The sequence below is a fragment of the Streptopelia decaocto genome (genome assembly GCF_964273445.1).
Source record: "Streptopelia decaocto genome assembly, chromosome: 2".
NCBI classification, from domain to species: domain Eukaryota; kingdom Metazoa; phylum Chordata; class Aves; order Columbiformes; family Columbidae; genus Streptopelia; species Streptopelia decaocto.
In genome coordinates this window covers 134,545,255-134,563,559 of record NC_138655.1, presented here as the reverse complement: position 1 = coordinate 134,563,559, position 18,305 = coordinate 134,545,255, and the positions used below count along the sequence as shown (strand labels likewise).

At 41.3% G+C, this 18,305-nt stretch overlaps 2 protein-coding genes across 2 annotated transcripts in view; one reads left to right on the top strand and one right to left on the bottom strand.

Moving 5' to 3' along the window:
- The first annotated feature begins 243 nt into the window (after window positions 1-243).
- Window positions 244-12,101, top strand: LOC309436257 (uncharacterized protein). Its single transcript, XM_082045284.1, has 5 exons — window positions 244-556; window positions 6,594-6,689; window positions 9,689-9,793; window positions 10,558-10,653; window positions 11,941-12,101. The coding sequence occupies exons 1-5, from the start codon at window positions 310-312 to the stop codon at window positions 12,048-12,050; spliced, it is 654 nt and encodes a 217-aa protein (XP_081901410.1). The 5' UTR covers window positions 244-309; the 3' UTR covers window positions 12,051-12,101.
- Window positions 12,102-17,779: 5,678 nt separating this feature from the next.
- The window catches only part of VWDE (von Willebrand factor D and EGF domains), a gene marked incomplete at its 5' end in the record, with an annotated part of 40,759 nt that continues 40,233 nt past the window's right edge, over window positions 17,780-18,305 (bottom strand). Inside the window, one exon of the mRNA XM_082044972.1 lies at window positions 17,780-18,105. Coding sequence (XP_081901098.1) covers window positions 18,085-18,105 — 21 coding nt within the window. The 3' untranslated portion in view covers window positions 17,780-18,084. The remainder of the gene's footprint in view (window positions 18,106-18,305) is intronic.

Genomic DNA, 18,305 nt, shown 5'->3' with positions numbered 1-18,305 from the left:
CCGGGCCTGGTTTATTTCAGCCGCTGCGGCCGCGCCCCGGGAGCGTCCTTGGCCGCCTGACATGCGGCCGCTGCCGCCCCGACCCTGCCCGCGCACGGGCAACCCGCTGCCCGTCCCGACACCCGACACGCCGCGGGGGGCGGGGGGAGGCCAGCGCTGGAGTGGGGGTGAGGAGGAGGAGTGGAGGAGAACGGAGAGGGGAAAAGCGAAGGGGGCGTGAAGGAGCGAGGGATGAAAGGGGAGTGAGCGGAGCGGGACAGCGGCGAGCTGCCCGAGCCAGCGGCTGCCGGCGGGCGAGACGCCCGGGCCATGGCGCGGCGAGACGGCGGCGGCCGGGGGCTCTCTTGGGGGTTGCCCCGGCTGCTGCTGTGGCTGGCGCTGTGCGGGCTGTGGCGCGGCGGCGAGGCCGGCACCCTGCCCGCCCGCGGGGCCGCCCTGCCCTTCGGTGCGGGCTCGCCGGCCGCCTGCAGCCCGCGCTGCCAGCACGGCGGGCTCTGCCTCGGCAACGGCACCTGCCTCTGCTCCAAGGGCTACGAGGGCGAGCGCTGCCAACACGGTAACAGCCCGGCCTCGCCCTGCGGGAGGGGCGCTCCGGGGAGCCGCTGGGTGGGGAGGCCGGCGGGGCGCAGTGGGGTGCGGCAGCGACGAGCGGCCGCCGGGCGATAGCGGGAAAAAGCGAGGGGCAGCGTGGGCAGCACGGCGCCCGGGCCGCCTGGAGACGGGGCGTCCCGCCGTGCGTCGCCTGCCCGCGTCTGGGGGCAGGTACGTGAGGGTCTTTCTTCAGGGACGTGTCTTGACCCGAACGAGCCGGACACAAGCACCTGTGTGTGAACACTGGGGGCTGTCAGCTTTCCTGCAAGTGACCCCTCCGGGAATGGCTGAGGAGCCCGGCTCTGGAGATGGTGTGACAGTGGTTAGATGCTGGGAGGATGCAAACAAGGTGTGGTGGAAGAAGAGGGGTTAGAGACATCCAGGTTCTGGTGAGGTGAGGCAATGACAGCAAAACTGATAGAGCACAGCCAAGAGCCAGCTCCATTCTGAAGACACTCATTCACTTGTGTAAGTGAGTAGACCCAGCTGTTGGAAATGGCTGTGTTGTGAGGAGGTTGCATTTTACCATTTGAACTTCCACTTACAGGATAGGGTTCTGCATCAGCTTCCTTTAAGCATTTTCTCTGTGCATGTTTGAATACTTGCCTAAGTAGGGAATCGTGCTTTTAGAGGCCTGACCACTTTCTGAGACAGACACAGTCATTTGTATATCCCATTTCCATGGTGGGAAGCGTAAAGCCGAGGGGAACTGAAGTCTGTTCCTGTTGGTTTCCCAGGGGAGACAAAGGATTTTTGAAAATGTCACCCAATATGAAAAAGTAAACAGTGGCAAGAAGACTTTCAGTTTAAACCCTACTTAATTTAACATGCTCAATTTCTAATTCCTTTATTCAAAAGTTTAACCACAGACTGTTGTGGCTAATTGCTAAGTAATACTCCATATCTGGAGATGTTCTTCTGCTTTACCACTTGTCCTGTGTGAAGAGGTAATATAATTTGCATGGTATTTGTTGTAGTTCTCAATGACCTACATCTAAAATATGATTTTTTTTTAATTCCGAAATGGGATGCTGAAAATTTCATTCAGCACCATAATCATTCATGGGGCGTTGTTTTATTTAGAAACTGATGCTAGCAGTTGGTGACAAATGATGTGCAGCTAATGCGCTGCATGGTGGGGATGAACAGCTATGCACTATATGCTGTTCCAAACAACTGTTTGATCCTAGATATTTTGGGGTTTAAAGAAGGTGTGAAAGATTGTCAGAGATGCAGATCCATTTTTGAACTAGAGAGGTGAACTGTCTGGTATTGTTAAAGGAAGCACTGAATGCTGATAATGTCATCAATGCAGAAAAAAATGGATAAAGGAAGTTTCATCTTCTGTCAAGAATACTCAGATAAGTTCACTTTTTCCTCCTTTCTCTCACCAGAAACATACAAATGAAGGGTGGGACATGTCTGTCTGACTAGAGGCAGGGAAGTGTTTTTCAGTTTTGCACTTTGCTTTTTTGCTTGAAGTGTCATGTTCTTGAAATAATGGGCTGAAAAAAGTGTTTGTGATGCCTCTAGCCTTTTCTGGCCATTGAGATAGCTTAGAGGGAAAGGAGAAAAATCCGTTCTGTAATTAACAAAAGGTGAAGTGAATTTCATTAAAGTTGAAGGCAGTTTGGAAAAAGTTATATTTGCTCTCATTTTAAGTAGGTGATCTTCAAACTTACTTGAATTTGTGGTTAGAAGATAAATGGATGTTGAGAGAGGTCCTCCTTCCCCTCTGCCCTGATGAGACCACACCTGGAATATTGTGTCCAGTTCTGGGCCCCTCAGTTCAAGAAGGACAGGGAACTGCTGGAGAGAGTCCAGCGCAGGGCAACAAAGATGATTAAGGGAGTGGAGCATCTCCCTTATGAGGAAAGACTGAGGGAGCTGGGTCTCTTTAGTTTGGAGAAGAGGAGGCTGAGGGGGTGACCTTATTAATGTTTACAAATATATAAAGGGTGAGTGTCACAAGGATGGAGCCAGGCTCTTCTTGGTGACAGCCAATGGTAGGACAAGGGGTAATGGGTTCAAACTGGAACACAAGAGGTTCCACTTAAATTTGAGAAGAAACTTCTCAGTGAGGGTAACAGAGCACTGGACCAGGCTGCCCAGGGGGTTGTGGAGTCTCCTTCTCTGCAGACATTCAAAACCCACCTGGACACCTTCCTGTGTAACCTCATCTAGGCGTTCCTGCTCCGGCAGGGGGATTGGACTAGATCATCTTTTGAGGTCCCTTCCAATCCCTAGCATTCTGTGATGTAATTATATAGACAGATGCTATGTTGAGTGTAGGTTAGCCTGTGGGATTGCAAAATATGGATCTAACAGAGGGAAAAAGTTGGGCAAGACTTTTTCTAAGACTGGTTGTCTCCAGCTGGGTGGCTTGCTTAGAAAAGAGTACTTCCTGCTAAGTCTTCTTGCTCAAAGTTGGATTGCAATAACACACAAGTCAAGTGTAGAGGTAGTTCTGGGGGACTCTACTGTAACACCTGCGAGCAATCCTAACGGGGCTCTGAAGACAGGTGTATTGTAAAATACTTCAGGGTGCTTGTGGCTTAACCTTTCTTGGGGTGAGGCCACTGGTATCATGTTGTGCTATGAAGCTGCAGGTCAGATCCCTCCCGTTCACTGGAGGTACAGTCTTGCTTATTCTTAAAAGTTTGGGAGGAATTGCAGATGTTTTGGCAAAGGGTAAAACAAACATTAAAGAAGTGTGGTTTGGAGATTGTGGAATTGAGGACAATATTTAATTCTTTCACACAGCTCCTGCCCTTCATTGAAATCCCTGCTTTGTGAAACATATGTGCCTCATGGAGCGTCTTCCTTCATCTCTCTTCTATAAATACATGTTTTGCATGGGAAAGTATCTAGCAGTCCAAATGGTAAAAGTTAGTATTAATAGATGAGAACAGTGGAATAGGATCACAGTACTGCACAGTGTTTGGGATCTCATTGCTGTTCTCTTCCCGCCCCCTCTCCCCTGTTTCATGCTAGTGCTTCCCACCTCTGATACTTTATTTATGCAAGTGGCATCAAATTTAATGATTGGATCTTCTCGGCAGGGCTGCTCTGTTACTCTGTGTATGTGACTTCACAGTGACATTCTGATGCTGCTGCCATATTAGTATCTTTTAACATAAATAGGTAAAGTAAACTTTATAAAATTATGTGAAATAACACAGATACAGAGTTTTTCTTAGATTAAGAGCTATGGCATTTCTGATTAGCTGAAACCATCTGGGAAAATAGTTATGCAGAACTGAGTGCTGAATGGCACTTTCCTACACATCTGTGTCCTTTATTTGCATGCAAATATACGTTCTGCAGATACTGATGTAAAAAATCCTTTATTCTTCTGTTATTACTTGAAAGTGCAATAACTATATGTTAATTATATAGTTATATGTTAATTATATAATTATATGTTAATATATGTAATAACTATATGTATATGAGGTCAAAATCAGTGTCATGTTATTCACAACTTCTCTTTTCCCTCTTATTCCCTGTTTCAAAATTCTCACCCACTCAAAGGATAAAGCAGTGTGGTGTAGAGAACTCATCTCACACCTGCAGTTAATGCAGATGAGACTCTCTGAAACACATGGGTTTCTAAAATATTTGTTTATTCTCACAGGTTTTCTCAGATACTAGGGCTGATTCAGGAATGATTTATGAGTAGCAGGGTGGGCTATAGGATAAGTATGGGTCCAGATGAGATGCATCCACGGGTGCTGAGGGAGCTGGCTGAAGTCATTGCTGGACCACTCTCCATCATCTTTGCCAAGTCTTGGGAAACGGGAGAGGTGCCCGAGGAAAGCAAATGTCACTCCAGTCTTCAAAAAGGGCAAGAAGGAGGACCCGGGTAATTATAGACCGGTCAGCCTCACCTCTGTCCCTGGGAAAGTAATGGAACAGCTTGTCCTTGGTGCCATCTCAAGGCATATCAAGGATAAGAGGGTTATTAGGGGCAGTCAGCATGGCTTTACCAAGGGTAGGTCATGCTTGACCAACCTCATAGCCTTTTATGAGAATGTAACAAGGTGGATGGATGATGGCAGAGCGGTGGATGTGGTCTACCTTGACTTCAGTAAAGCCTTTGACACAGTCTCCCACAGCATCCTCACAGCTAAGTTGAGGAGGTGTGGTCTAGACAATAGAGTGGTGAGGTGGGTTGCAAACTGGCTTAGGGAGAGAAGCCAGAGTGGTAGTCAATGGTGCGGAGTCTAGTTGGAGGCCAGTATCTAGTGGAGTGCCTCAGGGGTCAGTACTGGGGCCAATATTATTCAATATATTCATTAACGATTTGGACGAGGGAATTGAGTGTACTATCAGCAAGTTTGCTGCTGACACTAAGCTTGGAGGAGTGGCTGACACGCCAGAAGGCTGTGCTGCCATCCAGCGGGACCTGGACAGGCTGGAGAGTTGGGCGGGGAATAACCTAATGAAATTTAACAAGGGAAAGTGTAGAGTCCTGCATCTGGGCAGGAACAACCCCAGGTTCCAGTATAGGTTGGGAGATTACATATTAGAGAGCAGTGTAGGGGAAAGGGACCTGGGGGTCCTGGTGGACAACAGGATGACCATGAGCCAGCACTGTGCCCTTGTGGCCAGGAAGGCCAATGGCATCCTGGGGTGTATTAGAAGGCGGGTGGTTAGTAGATCGAGAGAGGTCCTCCTTCCCCTCTACTCCGCCCTGGTGAGGCCACATCTGGAATATTGTGTCCAGTTCTGGGCCCCTCAGTTCAAGAAGGACAGGGAACTGCTGGAGAGAGTCCAGCACAGGGCAACGAAGATGATTAAGGGAGTGGAGCACCTCCCTTATGAAGAAAGGCTGAGGGAGCTGGGGCTCTTTAGTTTGGAGGAGACTAAGGGGGGACCTTATTAATGTTTATAAATATATAAAGGGTGAGTGCCATGAGGATGGAGCCAGGCTCTTCTCGGTGGCAAACAATGATAGGACAAGGGGTAATGGGATCAAGCTGGAACACAAGAGGTTCCACTTAAATTTGAGAAGAAACTTCTTCTCAGTAAGGGTGACAGAGCCCTGGAACAGGCTGCCCAGGGAGGTTGTGGAGTCTCCTTCTCTGGAGACATTCAAAACCCGCCTGGACATGTTCCTGTGCGACCTCACCTAGGCGTTCCTGCTCCAGCAGGGGGATTGGACTAGATGATCTTTTGAGGTCCCTTCCAATCCCAAACATACTGTGATACTGTGATAAGTAATTTATTTTGTATCTGACTGGTTTTACTCAGAATTTTGCAAAATGAAGATATTTTTATTTGTGCCTTGTCCAACTTGTCCAAGCTGTCAGCGATGAAAAAGTTGCAAAATCTGTGATGATCATAGATGCTTTTCTCCCAATGGATAATTACAGTTATGACAAAATTTACATTTATCTTGGATGCTGTACATTTCAGAAAGGTCTCTGAGAGGTCAACTGAGGCAAAAAAAAAGGGTGGAGGAGAAGGAAGTGCAGACTTATTTCTGGAGACATTTTAGAAAATAGGTATGATGAAGGAAGCATGTGTGGTTTTTTTTTGCTGGAGAGGTATATGGGAATCCAGTGAAGAGTTAAGTCTAATATTACATCGTAAGAATTGGAAGGCACCACTGAAGCTGCAGCACTTCTTATTCAGTCATTTCTTCTTATCACCTCTTTTCTCACTTGTCATTTCTTGATTCAATTATCAAAGGCTTCTTTGGCAGGCCAGTTATGTTCCTTTGTTCCCTTTCAATATGGCTCTCTTCTCTCTAGGGTCCAAAAGCTTCCTTAGTTTTGAGTGTTTAAAATCTTGAAATGGTGGAGTGCTCTCTGTGCAGGGAAGCTATTGCACCTGACTGGTGACGTGGGATGGTAGGGCAAATATATCTTTGGAAATGTGAAGACAAACCGAGTGCTCAGAGACTAAAATAATGCCAGTGTCTTATGTACTTAAGAAGTAATTTTGCTAAGCTTCACCAGTATTTATCCAAGCTTTGTTTCTTGTGTGTCTTACAGCAACATGTTATCCAAAATGCAAAAACGGTGGGGAGTGCCTCAGACCTGGAAAATGCAGATGTTCGCCTGGCTACGGGGGTAGATACTGTCACAAAGGTGAGTAAAACCCAAATAAGTGATAGGTTGGAAAGATAAGAAGTTTGAAAATAGAAAAAATTCATTTGGGGCTACTCAAGTCCGGGATTTAATGCACTTTGAAATAATGACCTTAATTCCTTAGACCTCTGACCTTACTATGAAGAAATGCATGGCCTAGAGGATCTGCATGCTTGCAGGAGAATGGGGTGGAGTATATGTACTGAAATGTGTTGTGAGAATGTGAGACAATTTTATCCCTTGGAAAATACCCCCTTTCTGTGTTATGTAAATGTTCTGTTTAGCTCTATAACAGACTTTCTAAAGAATTTAATGGGATGAGTTGCATAGATACATATTTCTGCATTAGGTGGTTGAAACTTTTGTGTAGTATCTTTTGAGTATATATTGAGGGCAAGTTGCTAAAGATATGTATGGCAATGTATTGTTGATAGGTAGTGGGAGGTGACAGAAACAAAGAGCATCAAAGACCAATTTTTATGTTTTTGTGAAGCCTATTGAGTATAGGCATGGATGGGAAAAAGTGATCCAAGAAAACATTGTTATGTTATGAACTGATTAGACTACTGTTGATAACTTGAGTTCTGGGATAAAAGGGGAAGCAATCTTGAAACAGTTTGAGGGGTAAATGATGTTGTAGGCAAGACATCCCCAGAGAGTCCAGAAGTTCTTTTTGAACAGATGCTGATAAATTAGTTGGGCAGTCATCACTGCGCTGAGAACTTAATAAGCATTCTGTCTGACTGGGGTCAGAGCAGCAAGCAGCACCTCACAGGATTCTCTGTGTATTCTTGATGTTTATTCTGTGGGCATTTTCTTTATTTCCTTCAAATGTGTAATAGCTACAGGAGTTTACTTGGAGTGTAGCGTAATTAATACTTGGGGAAGAAATTCAGCTAATTTTTGCAGCTCTCTGGAGTCTTGTTGGGTTGTCTGGAGTGGGGTTTTTTTGTTTAATTTTTAATAAAGCTGTATTTGGTATTTCATGATGAAAGCATGACCTGAGTGTATCTGAAGTGGTAACATCTGTCTAAGTTTGCAGAAGCTTAAACTACAGCTCTGGGATGTTAACTAGACTGAATGGGAATTCAACTGCCAGTGAGAATAATTTGATTTCAAAATTGTGAACATTATAGAGGACTAAGAAAGATGAGGAAGTGTCTTCTGCTGAAGATATGTGTAACACAGTGCTGTTGTGTTATGTATTGGGAAATAACTAATAATTTTGAGTAGACATAACAGTGTTGACAGCAATGAGGTAAACTGGAACATGGTCAGCATCATTTTCCAGCCAAAGGAATTTTTTTTTAATTTCTTAAAAGCCAACTGAAAGTGTAGGTTTGTGGGGTCTGTACAGAAGGGGGAACTTAACCTTCTCAGAAGAGCCTAAATTAGAAGCTAGGTGAGAGATACTACTTAAACAGGAAAAGCAGAGTGAGGATTTAGTTTATGCTAATACTACAGTCTAGACTTGGGTATGTATCTGGGTAAAACTACTTGTATTTTTACTGTTATCCCTGTAAGGTAAGGGATGTGCTTGTATTCACCTTTAAGGTGGAGTACTGCAGCACATGGAGCCTGGATATACAAACCTGCAGTGTGGTCCAGTGTGCTATAACAGACTGCCACAGAACCACAGAATGGCTGAGGATGAAAGGGACCACTGGAGGTCACCTTGTCCAACCCCCCTGCTCAAGCAGGGCCACCTAGAGCCAGTTGCCAAGAATCATGTCCAGACAGCTTTTGACTGTCTCCAAGGATGGAGACTTCACAGCTTTCCTGGGCAACCTATGCCACTTCCTGGTCACCCTCACAGTGAAGCCATGATGACTATTCCTGATGATTTTCTTGTACTTGATGTGCCTGGAAATGGTCTCCAGGATCAGCTGTTCCATTACCTTACTAGAGACTGAGGTGAGGCTGACTGGTCTGTAGTTCTTTGCGTCCTCCTTGACCTTCTTGAAGATTTGAGTGACATTTGCTTTCTCCTGGTCTTCAGACACCTCTCCCAGTCACGACAGTTGATCAAATACAATCAATATTAAATACATTAACTTATGTTGTGTGACAGAGGTATGCAAACAAGCTTTGAAGAGCTTTTCTAGCTCTGCTGAAGTTGACTTGTGTGTCCTTGCATGTTCAGCATTTGTGCCAAAAATCTGTTAGCTGAAATTACGCTCAATACTTTTGGTAGAACAGAGATTTGGACCTCTTTGTACCAAGTATCAAGCAGACGTCCCAGTTGTCCATCCTTATAATGAAGGATAGTTGTTTCTCTTCAGTACAGTGAAGGTGTTGTATACACTTCCATTCATGCTTGTGAAAGGATGCATTTGATTTTACACAACAGCAATTATGCCGTATTTCAAAGATGGTGCACACCACAGTTGATACCAGCTGTATGTCTGGCATAAATAATACTTCATTAATGAGGCCTTCAGGGCTCTGGCATGTAGAATAACTCTGGAATGAGGAGGCTGACTTAGATAGTTGATCTTTTGGAAGGCACCACTCAACTATAGTCTAGGGTCATTTGTCAAAGTAATATCCCCATCTCGTGTTATGTGTAGGTCCTGCCAGATAAGGAAATATGTGAATCCTTGACCACGTTATTGACTTAACAGCTGTGATTTGGCAAGACTGATAAGAACATGCATGTTAGTAGTTACTGTGGTGTAGCTGATGAACAGCTGGCTCACAGCTGGGGAAGGGAGGAGCTGTGCCATAGCAATAATAATGTTTGTTGGTACTCTCAGGCTAAATGCTCAACAAGCTTTTAAGCACATGCTTAATTTTAACTGCATTTTGAGTTGGCATTTGCAGACATGGTTCTGTCATCCTCACTCCTTATGGAACTGTGCCTTGCTCTGAATAGTTGAAGCTTTAGTCTTTGAAGATGTGATAAAACAAGCAGTTGATGATATAACAGCTGTTTAAAGATAATTATTTGAATCCCTATGCTGCTTCTGAAATGCACTGCGTCTGCTGTTCTTCCACAGTCAGCTGTGAAGGTGGCTGTCAGAATGGTGGGGAATGCATCTCTGTCAATGGAGTTGTGAAGTGCCTTTGTGCTTCTGGCTGGACAGGATCAAGATGCCAAGAAGGTGGGTATCTACATTCTTGTGCTCTTTTGTACAACAGGTGACTTAAATGCTGACAGTTCCTGAGGCCTGTTAATAAGTCCTGATGGGAACCTGCTAAGAGGGCACTGGAAACAGAAATAATTTTCTAGATGCCGAATTTAAGTAGTCTAATTTTTTTATCACTGCATTCTCAATAACAGAATTCTTACTCATTTGATTTGTATAAAAAGCAATGTACAACTCCCAAACCAAATGAAACTCTGTCTTTCTCCTAGGAGAAAAGTTTGAAGGAACTCTTCTCTCAGTTAAAATGCCTGTATTATTTTGCTATTAAATAAGAATGCTAGGGTGACATTATCATGGCATGGGTCACTCACAGTACCTTGTGTATTTACATAATGAAAATATTGAATAAAAACATAACTGCAGTAATAAAACCATTTTAAAAGGATTAAGAGGCTAATAACTACGGAAATGTCGTTCTTTTACTATAGAAATGACCTACATTATTGGTACGTACTCGGACAAAATAGTGTCAAACTATTTTCCATTAAAGTGTAAATCTGTTAGCGTTCACACCAAAGTTCATAACACAGTACATATGTATTTTTTTCCATTTTCATGGTTCTGGAAATGCCTTTAGAGTTATACCAGTTGAGTTATCTGGCTTGGAAGAAAACGTATTTTGCCATTTTGATTTGTATCATCTTGAATCTTTCATTCTGTCAGAATTCTTTGATATCAGTTTTATAAGTCCTGCTGACTTACCCATTCTTTTCTTCTAGCAATTTGTCCTCAAGGTTGTCGGAATAACGGAGCTTGTGTGGCGCCTGGGATTTGTAGCTGTCCAGCTGGATGGGTTGGTGGAGCATGTCACTTAGGTAAATGACTTCTGGCCTGACTTCTGGCCTTTTTTGTTTACCTTTTCTCTACTTGTTTGATTTACCAGCATTTGAACAAAGTGTTCAAATCTTCAGTGCCTAACAAAGCTACTAGGAAAGTATCTTAGGATAGTAAATGAGAGCTGCTTTTGCATACTGAGGGTCTTACAAATATGCATAAGGCTTTTCAGTTTGGTCAGAAGGAACTTTTCCACCTCAAGTAAATTCAGATTCAGGTTTTGATTGTCACCAATTTCATTTCTTGGTATGTCTTGTCAGTATTTCTGAAATATTTTCTATAAAGCAAAGACCCCAGTTTAAAGGCCTGAAAATGGCCGTTACAGAAACACTATCACTACTGATGTTGGTTAGAAGCTTCATTAAATTTTATGAACATGGAAAACTGAAACTCATTTAAACATTGCTTTTGAACTCAATATTGTGGGTGCAAGGTCTTCAGATTAAGTCCTCTGTATTTGAAATTTTTGTGTGGCTGTGGGAATCCAAATCAGCTGGTGTGAGTTCTTCTGCAATATATGTAGTAAACAAGCATTAACAAATTATACTTAAGCATTTTGCTGGTCAAATGAGAATGTTAATAATTTTTATTCATTAGTCTATCGAGATAGAGGGTGATATTAAAAGGTAAGTATGGGAGATGCAGAGAATGTACAAAATGCTTAGCTGCACCAGTGATAACGGTAGAAGTGTTTGGGTTCTTAAAGTCGAAATAATCACTGTTCCCAAACTAACTAGATCTGCATCCAGTTTGATTTCTGTTGGTGCAGATGCTCGTAAGCAAATTGCAGCCCCTGGCTTGTTACTTGAACTGTTGTGTAGCTGGGGGACAGCTAAAGCTGTGCCTGCTCAGTCCTCCTCTGGCCTTCTTTTGAGGAGCAGAGGAACAGCTACTGTGTGGCAACAGTTTCCTCATGGATGTGGATCCAGGAAGTGGCTTGATCAAGTTTCAGTAAGAATTTTTATTGTTCCCTCAACTTCATGGAGTCATCCATCTCAAAAATAGCCTGTGCCTTAAAGAACAGAAATGATAGTATTTTAAACGGGGAATGGAGCACGAATAAGACTAGAGGTACTGTGGCTGTATTCCAGTGAAGACACGATGCCATAAATTGAGAGGCATTGCTTTTCAGTTCTTCCATTATACTTTTATTTATATTGTCCCAGTGTGGTCACCAGGGAACAATTCTGCTAGCACAGTGAGACAAAGAAGAAAAATGATCCTGTGTTGTACTGAAGATGTGCCATGTATCTGGTGTCTCATTTCAGCTGTATGTAAACTACCTTGTCAACATGGAGGAAAATGCATCGCTCCAAACGTGTGCAGATGTCGACTGCCATACTCTGGTCTGCAGTGTACAAAGAAAAGGAAGGAATGAAGCATCTTCAGCAAAGATAAGCAGCATTTTATTCCTGTAACTTCCATACAAAGATTACCAACATGGTAACTCATTGATTTCAGATAGTTTTTTGTCTCCAGTATATTAAGTAAATGCTTTTCTGTGTGTAAGAAAAGTATTGCTGATTGTAACAAAGCTGTTATAAGTATCCAAGTGTGTGTAGTGTATGGCACATGTTTTCTTCTGTCCTTGTTTTGTAAGCAGAAGTATTATGTCTTGGTTGATACAGCTTATCTTGAAATGAAATTCAGTCTTCAAATAAAGTACTTCAGAGTAAATCTATGCTCTTTTTTCCCCCTTTGATTAGAATTATTGCATTATATTAATGATGTGTTTTTAAAAAGCATGTGAAACAAAATGTCCTTAATTCAGATCATCGGAAGTGGATGTTACTTCAAGTATAATGTACTATCAAGAAGCTTACACAGTTGCAGGAGGAAACTTGCAGTTTGCATCTTTCTGGAACATCAGCAAACTGCAAAGCATCTGACCAAAATCCTGGTTATCACTTTATGTGTACTTCCTTCCCCTCTACTCCCCCAGTCAGATTTGGATCTTGATCAGTTAAGCAGTATTAAAAAACAAAACAAAACACAGTACTTGTTCAGACAGTTCCACTCTTACTTTCAAAAAGCTTAATCCATGCTGATATTCTAAAAGAGTCCTTATCTTAACTACTTCTGCAATCATATTATCTGATCATATTTCAACTTCCTATTATTTCTTTGCCTTAGCCCAGTAAGAAGGGGAAATGTGTTTATCTTCCTTCTGGATACGAAGACATTGATGATTCATTCGTATTCAAGATTTTGTTGTTACAGGAGCAATTTACTGGACAACAGATTGGCAGTGAGGAGAAGCTGTGTCTGTCACAGATCACCTGTGTGGAGGATGCTGAGGCTTGTCTTCTGGACATGTTCCAGTTTGGCCTCATTTAGCTTTTGCAGCCTTTTGAAAAGGCTGTGCATTGGTCCTACGTTCATTGTTCCATGTCTCATCTGTGCTGTTTCTTGAATGCCATGGTTGGGGTTTTGCCAAAACATGCATCTTCCATCAGTCAACTTTCTGAATGATGCCCTAATCAGGGGGGTTTTGTTTTGTTTGTTTGTTTGTTTTGTTTTTGTTTGTTTTGTTTTTGTTTGTTTTGTTTTTGTTTGTTTTGTTTTTGTTTGTTTTGGTTTTGTTTGTTTTGTTTTTGTTTGTTTTGTTTTTGTTTGTTGTTGTTGGTTGGTTGGGGTTTTTTTTAGATTTATTTTCATTGTCTTCTGGGTGAAACTGGAATTTTTGGTGGGACAATTTTAACTATGCATTACTGTAATCTATTTACGTATGCATTGTTTTAATCCATTTGGTGGAATGACACTGTATCTGTGTATAAGCTCCCTTACCAGAACATGCAGCTTTCATAGGCAGAGTGACTTACATGGATGTGTTTCTCCAGGGATTACAAACTGCTGAGCAGTGACAAGAAACGAAGGAAACAGGGTCTTCTCAGTTACCAGCCTTGTCTAAAAGTGAGAACCGAAGTGTACAGAGGGCAAGTGAAAGACAAGGGTGTAGTTCATGAGACTCCTGGTTTTCTGTGAGGAGCAGTTGCTGTGTTGAGTGGTTGAGAAGCCTTCCCCTGCCCTTGCTATGGAGGCTATTGCATTTGGTTCAGATGAAACCTGCTATGGACATGTGTATGTTTTTTGTGCTGCTTTTGCTGTGATAAACTGGGTATTTTAGACATGATGGTGAAAAATGTGGGTTTCACGCATTGCACAATATTATTTCATCCACAGTTCTGGAGTAGGCTTTATGATGATGAAATTCTGTGTTGCAGTTCACTACAATAATAACCATGCCATAATTTATAAATTTGGAAGTTAAGCTGAATACCTTAGGTGATATACTGGTTGCAGGAAAGTGAACAGAAAAAAATAATTGCCTCAGACCCAAGACTTCAGAGTACATGAACAGAAGTATTTAAATGCAAAGAGGTACAGTATCTCAGTATTGTTCCTGAAAAGATGGACTTACACTAATCAAACCAAAAGTGACAGAAATGGTGATTAGAAGCCAATAGAGATATTAGCATTGTTAGGAGCATGAGACCAGGAGCAGTCGGTGAGAGAGACCTGTAATTGGTGTTTCTGAGCAGGCCAGAACAAATGCTCATTTAAATAGTTCCCTGTTTAGAAGTGATTGAAGTAAGTAAGCAGGAATTTGATGGCACTCAGAATGTGATGGTATATTTTAGAAGTACTGCTTGAATGTGGCACCATCTACTGGCCACAGGGTTTTTCATTGGGGTTTTTTTTGTTTTGTTTTTAAGAAAAATAATTTAAATCCCTGCAATATCTTAAGTGAGTTTAAAAGTGAATTTTCTGGTAGTCATTTTAAAGTAGAACAGGTTCAGAATGTATTATTAATGACAGTCCAGGTCCCCAAATTATTATTTCCACAGTTCCACATATATGTACTAAAAGAACTGTCAGTATTCCTTGTCTTTTGTTTTGTTTCCCACTTACTGGAGGATTGAACATACTAGTTAAAGCATGTAGTTTTTTGAGCTAGATTTATCATCTTCCTGTGAAACGCTAGTTATAAATACAGCTCAAATGTCAAGAAAAACAATACAGAGCAGGTTCCCTCATTTATTAGAGCTAACTGTAACATGCTCTGTAAACATGCTCTGATTTTCACTAAAAACAACTGCAGGGGTAGTGCACTGGTTGTGTTTTGGATGTTCTTTTTACAGCATCTGTGGGAAGGTGAGAAGTGTTTTTTCTTTTCAATTTACTTACATGCACATTTTATCATTTGTAATTTCTCTTTTGCTGTAAGTGGTTGTAGCAAGAATGGAGCTACTTGGTTTATCTGTAAAATATTGGTAATTATTGGCTAAACTGAGCTGTGGGTGGAAGTCGAATTAAATGCTGTGTGACACCTTTATACAAGAGAAACAGCATAAACATCTTTAGTCATTGCTAACACTTTCTAACATCTATGTCTGGTTTTGTATATGCACCCATGTGTTATGTTTTATTGAGAATTTAAACATTGGATTTTCCCATTTGGACAAGTAATGGAGTGGATTATAGCCAATTTGTCAAGTAGTTTAAGCTTTTATACTGATTTGCTCCAGCATTTGCACTGATTTTTCTTCAGGGGTTTGCTTTTGGTAAATGGAAATGTTAACTCACTTTCTGTTCTCAGCTATGAGAATATATAATTAATTTTGTAAAAAGAGCCTTTCATATGAGGTCTACTTTTTTTTTTTTTTAAAATCACAGGCAACATGGATATAAATGTAGGAAATTGAGTCCTTGCTGAGATCTGTGGTATCTTCTGTGATACAAGTCTTTCCTTCATAAAACATTAATTATACTGCATCTTAAAGATCTTTTCAAGATCATGGGCAAAAGTCAAGCTGCACTTGGGAGAATTTCTGCCGGCCTGCAGAGCAACTTTAGTGCAACCAGACAATAAAAGGATAATGTACATAGGTACCTCCCAGCACTGTTTAGTATGTAAACAAATCATGCAAGAAAATTCAGTGATGATACCTATATTCTGCATAATGTCCTAAGAATAATTAAGATCTTCAGTTTGGTGCAAGTTGCCCTTTGCTCCATCAGAGTGGAACCATGGCAGCTCCTGCACTGTGCAACCCTTCTCCTCCCTTCCAAATCCCCTAATTCTTTTAGGCCTAATTTCAGATCGCATTATGCAATTTTAGAACAATGTTGTTAACCTGTGTACACAAGCCCTCAATATGCTTCTGCCTCTTGTTAAATTGAGCAATTTTCCTGCATTGTTGCAATGTGCTTTCTAATTACAGTGAGTTCTGTTTCACGTGTATAATGGACTATCTAGTAACAAAACAGTTCCAACTAATCACATAATTACTGGGCAGTTTTGAAGTAGCTGTCTGTCTTTATGCATGTGCTAATAATTTTTCTGCATAATGTGCTTGCTGAAAATAGCACAGCTTACTACTGAGCGTTTTCAACTACTGTACCAAAACACTGCATGTACTTTTGTTTGCACAGCTCGCATTTGGAAAATGTAAAAGAAATAATTTCTGCCTTTAGAACCACTGAAAAGAAATGAGAAATACTAAAAGTTATGATTAAAAAAAAAAAAAACCCTTTATTCAGCCTGAAATCCGAGAAAGGTGTGTATATGTCGAATCAGTTTTGTGAATCGAGGGTTGCACAAACTCATTAACCAGAGTACTATTAACAGTGTTCCTGACAGATGTTATCTCTCTCTTCAGCACAACACCTCTGTAACTCACACATGGAATGGGGGTTAGTATAATATGAGATTATGTGATATTGGTGTGTTTGCATTTTAAAAACATTTTCAGAACCTTGTGTATTCAAAGCATCATCCTGAGGCATGATTTCCAATAGCTAGTCAGGTTTTGTTCATAGAGATCTTTGTGAGTTGTGAGAAAGGAAACAGTTCAAGTGGAGTAGGCTTTAAATAATAGAACAGTTCCCAGAAGATCAAGCTATCAGCCACTGGGATGCTTGGTTAAAAGTAACTATGGAAACACTGAAACTGAAAATGCAAGGGGGAAATTGAAAACACTTTTTAAATACACCAGCTGGGCACTTGGAAATCCATCAGGTATCATTCTGGAATGATGCAGAGCTCACAAAATGCCAGCTTGCTTTGCAAAACGACTATCAAAAGGTGAGTAGAAATGTAGGCAAAGAGCAGCTAACAACGATAATATGGCAATCAGCATCTCACACTGGCAGTAAATGGCAAAATGAGCTATTTTCTTCCCATTCAGAATTAGCATATGTAAATTTAACGTTGCTCAGGAGAACAAGAATTCATGACGTTTACTTTTGGTTTAAAAACAGAACAAATTAGTAAGCTTCAGTGGCTTAGCTAAAGGGATGTTTGTATCTATTACCAGAGGTCAGCTGGTTGCAGCAGAAAATGAAATGTCTTTCACAGCTTTAGGGGAAGATGATGGTGTTTCTCTTTAGGAAACCAGAAAAAACAATTTCATTTGTTCAAAAACTATCTGGCAGCTGGTAGTTGCTAACAGTTCGTTGGAACAATAGGTAATGGGGAAAAAAAAAACCTCCTTTATGATGTTTTTACAAATACTTTCTGATTTGATGTATACAGGTGGCATGATGTTATCAAATTCCTCCTCTTATTAGTTCCTATGTTAAGATTCAGCATGGCTAAAAGTATTGTCAAATTTCTCTAACAGACTCAGGGACAAGATTTCCTCATATTACTAAATGCCATCTCAAAATAGGGGCCTAAAAGTCTTACAGAAATCATTCAGTAGCTGCATACTCAACTTTATAAGTCATGAAGTCCAACTAGACAAGTTGGTATCTGGCTCTTGGCTATGCAAGTTTGCCATAGATAAACCAGAATTATTCTGTGTCTGGTTGACTGTTAACGAGACATGCATCCTTGCCTCCACTGGTAGTAGCCAAGCTGTGGTTTAGGTTCCCGCTCCTTCCTCACTACTAAATAGTCATTATAACAGACTGAAGCAAATACAAGACAAAGAAGAAAAAAATAGTTCTGCTCTGTACACAGCCAAATTATTTGTATGTAAACAATGTTTAAAAGGAGAAGGTACCATTCACAAGGGAAGAAGTTCTGCCTTCTTTCCTAGAGACACACAGCAGCTGTTGCAATCTTGTTCCCACAAAGGAAACCTCATAGTCTAGTCGACAACCTCAAGAAACTGCAGAACTTTGAGTTTGCATCAAATCTGTGAGCTCGGTGGAGAATCAGAGGCTGTGGGGATTCTGCATGAGGTAGCAAAAAAATTATAGAAATATACATATGTTTTAATGACCATAAGATTGTTGTTTTGAAGTTCGCCAAAACAACATGACTGTAATACTAATCTTTTAAAATAATGCTTCTGGATATTCCTTTCATTTAAATAAACTCTGTAATAGCCTTCAACCTTCTTGGTATTTTCCGTCTCATACCTCCATGCAGCATTTCAGTTTAATCAATACATGTCTTTTCTTCAACCATGATGCCTTTGTACCTTGGAGAGAAACATAAATAAATGTAAAAAGAGACTTCAATAATACAGCACATTTTTACTATAAAGTTTAAGAAACAATTTTAATGAATCTCTGCTTTCCTGATATGCAGAAACACAGCATTAATTAAATTTGTGCCTAAGTTGATTATTTCTTTAAGAAAATGTGCCATTTTATTCATTGCATGATACAGCACTGTCTG

Excerpts from the sequence above, each read along its gene's own strand:
- LOC309436257 (XM_082045284.1), top strand. The coding sequence starts at position 310 with ATGGCGCGGCGAGACGGCGGCGGCCGGGGGCTCTCTTGGGGGTTGCCC. Across the intron at positions 6,690-9,688 it reads GGGTAGATACTGTCACAAAG|TCAGCTGTGAAGGTGGCTGT; the intron begins GTGAGTAAAACC and ends GTTCTTCCACAG. Across the intron at positions 10,654-11,940 it reads TGGTGGAGCATGTCACTTAG|CTGTATGTAAACTACCTTGT; the intron begins GTAAATGACTTC and ends GTCTCATTTCAG.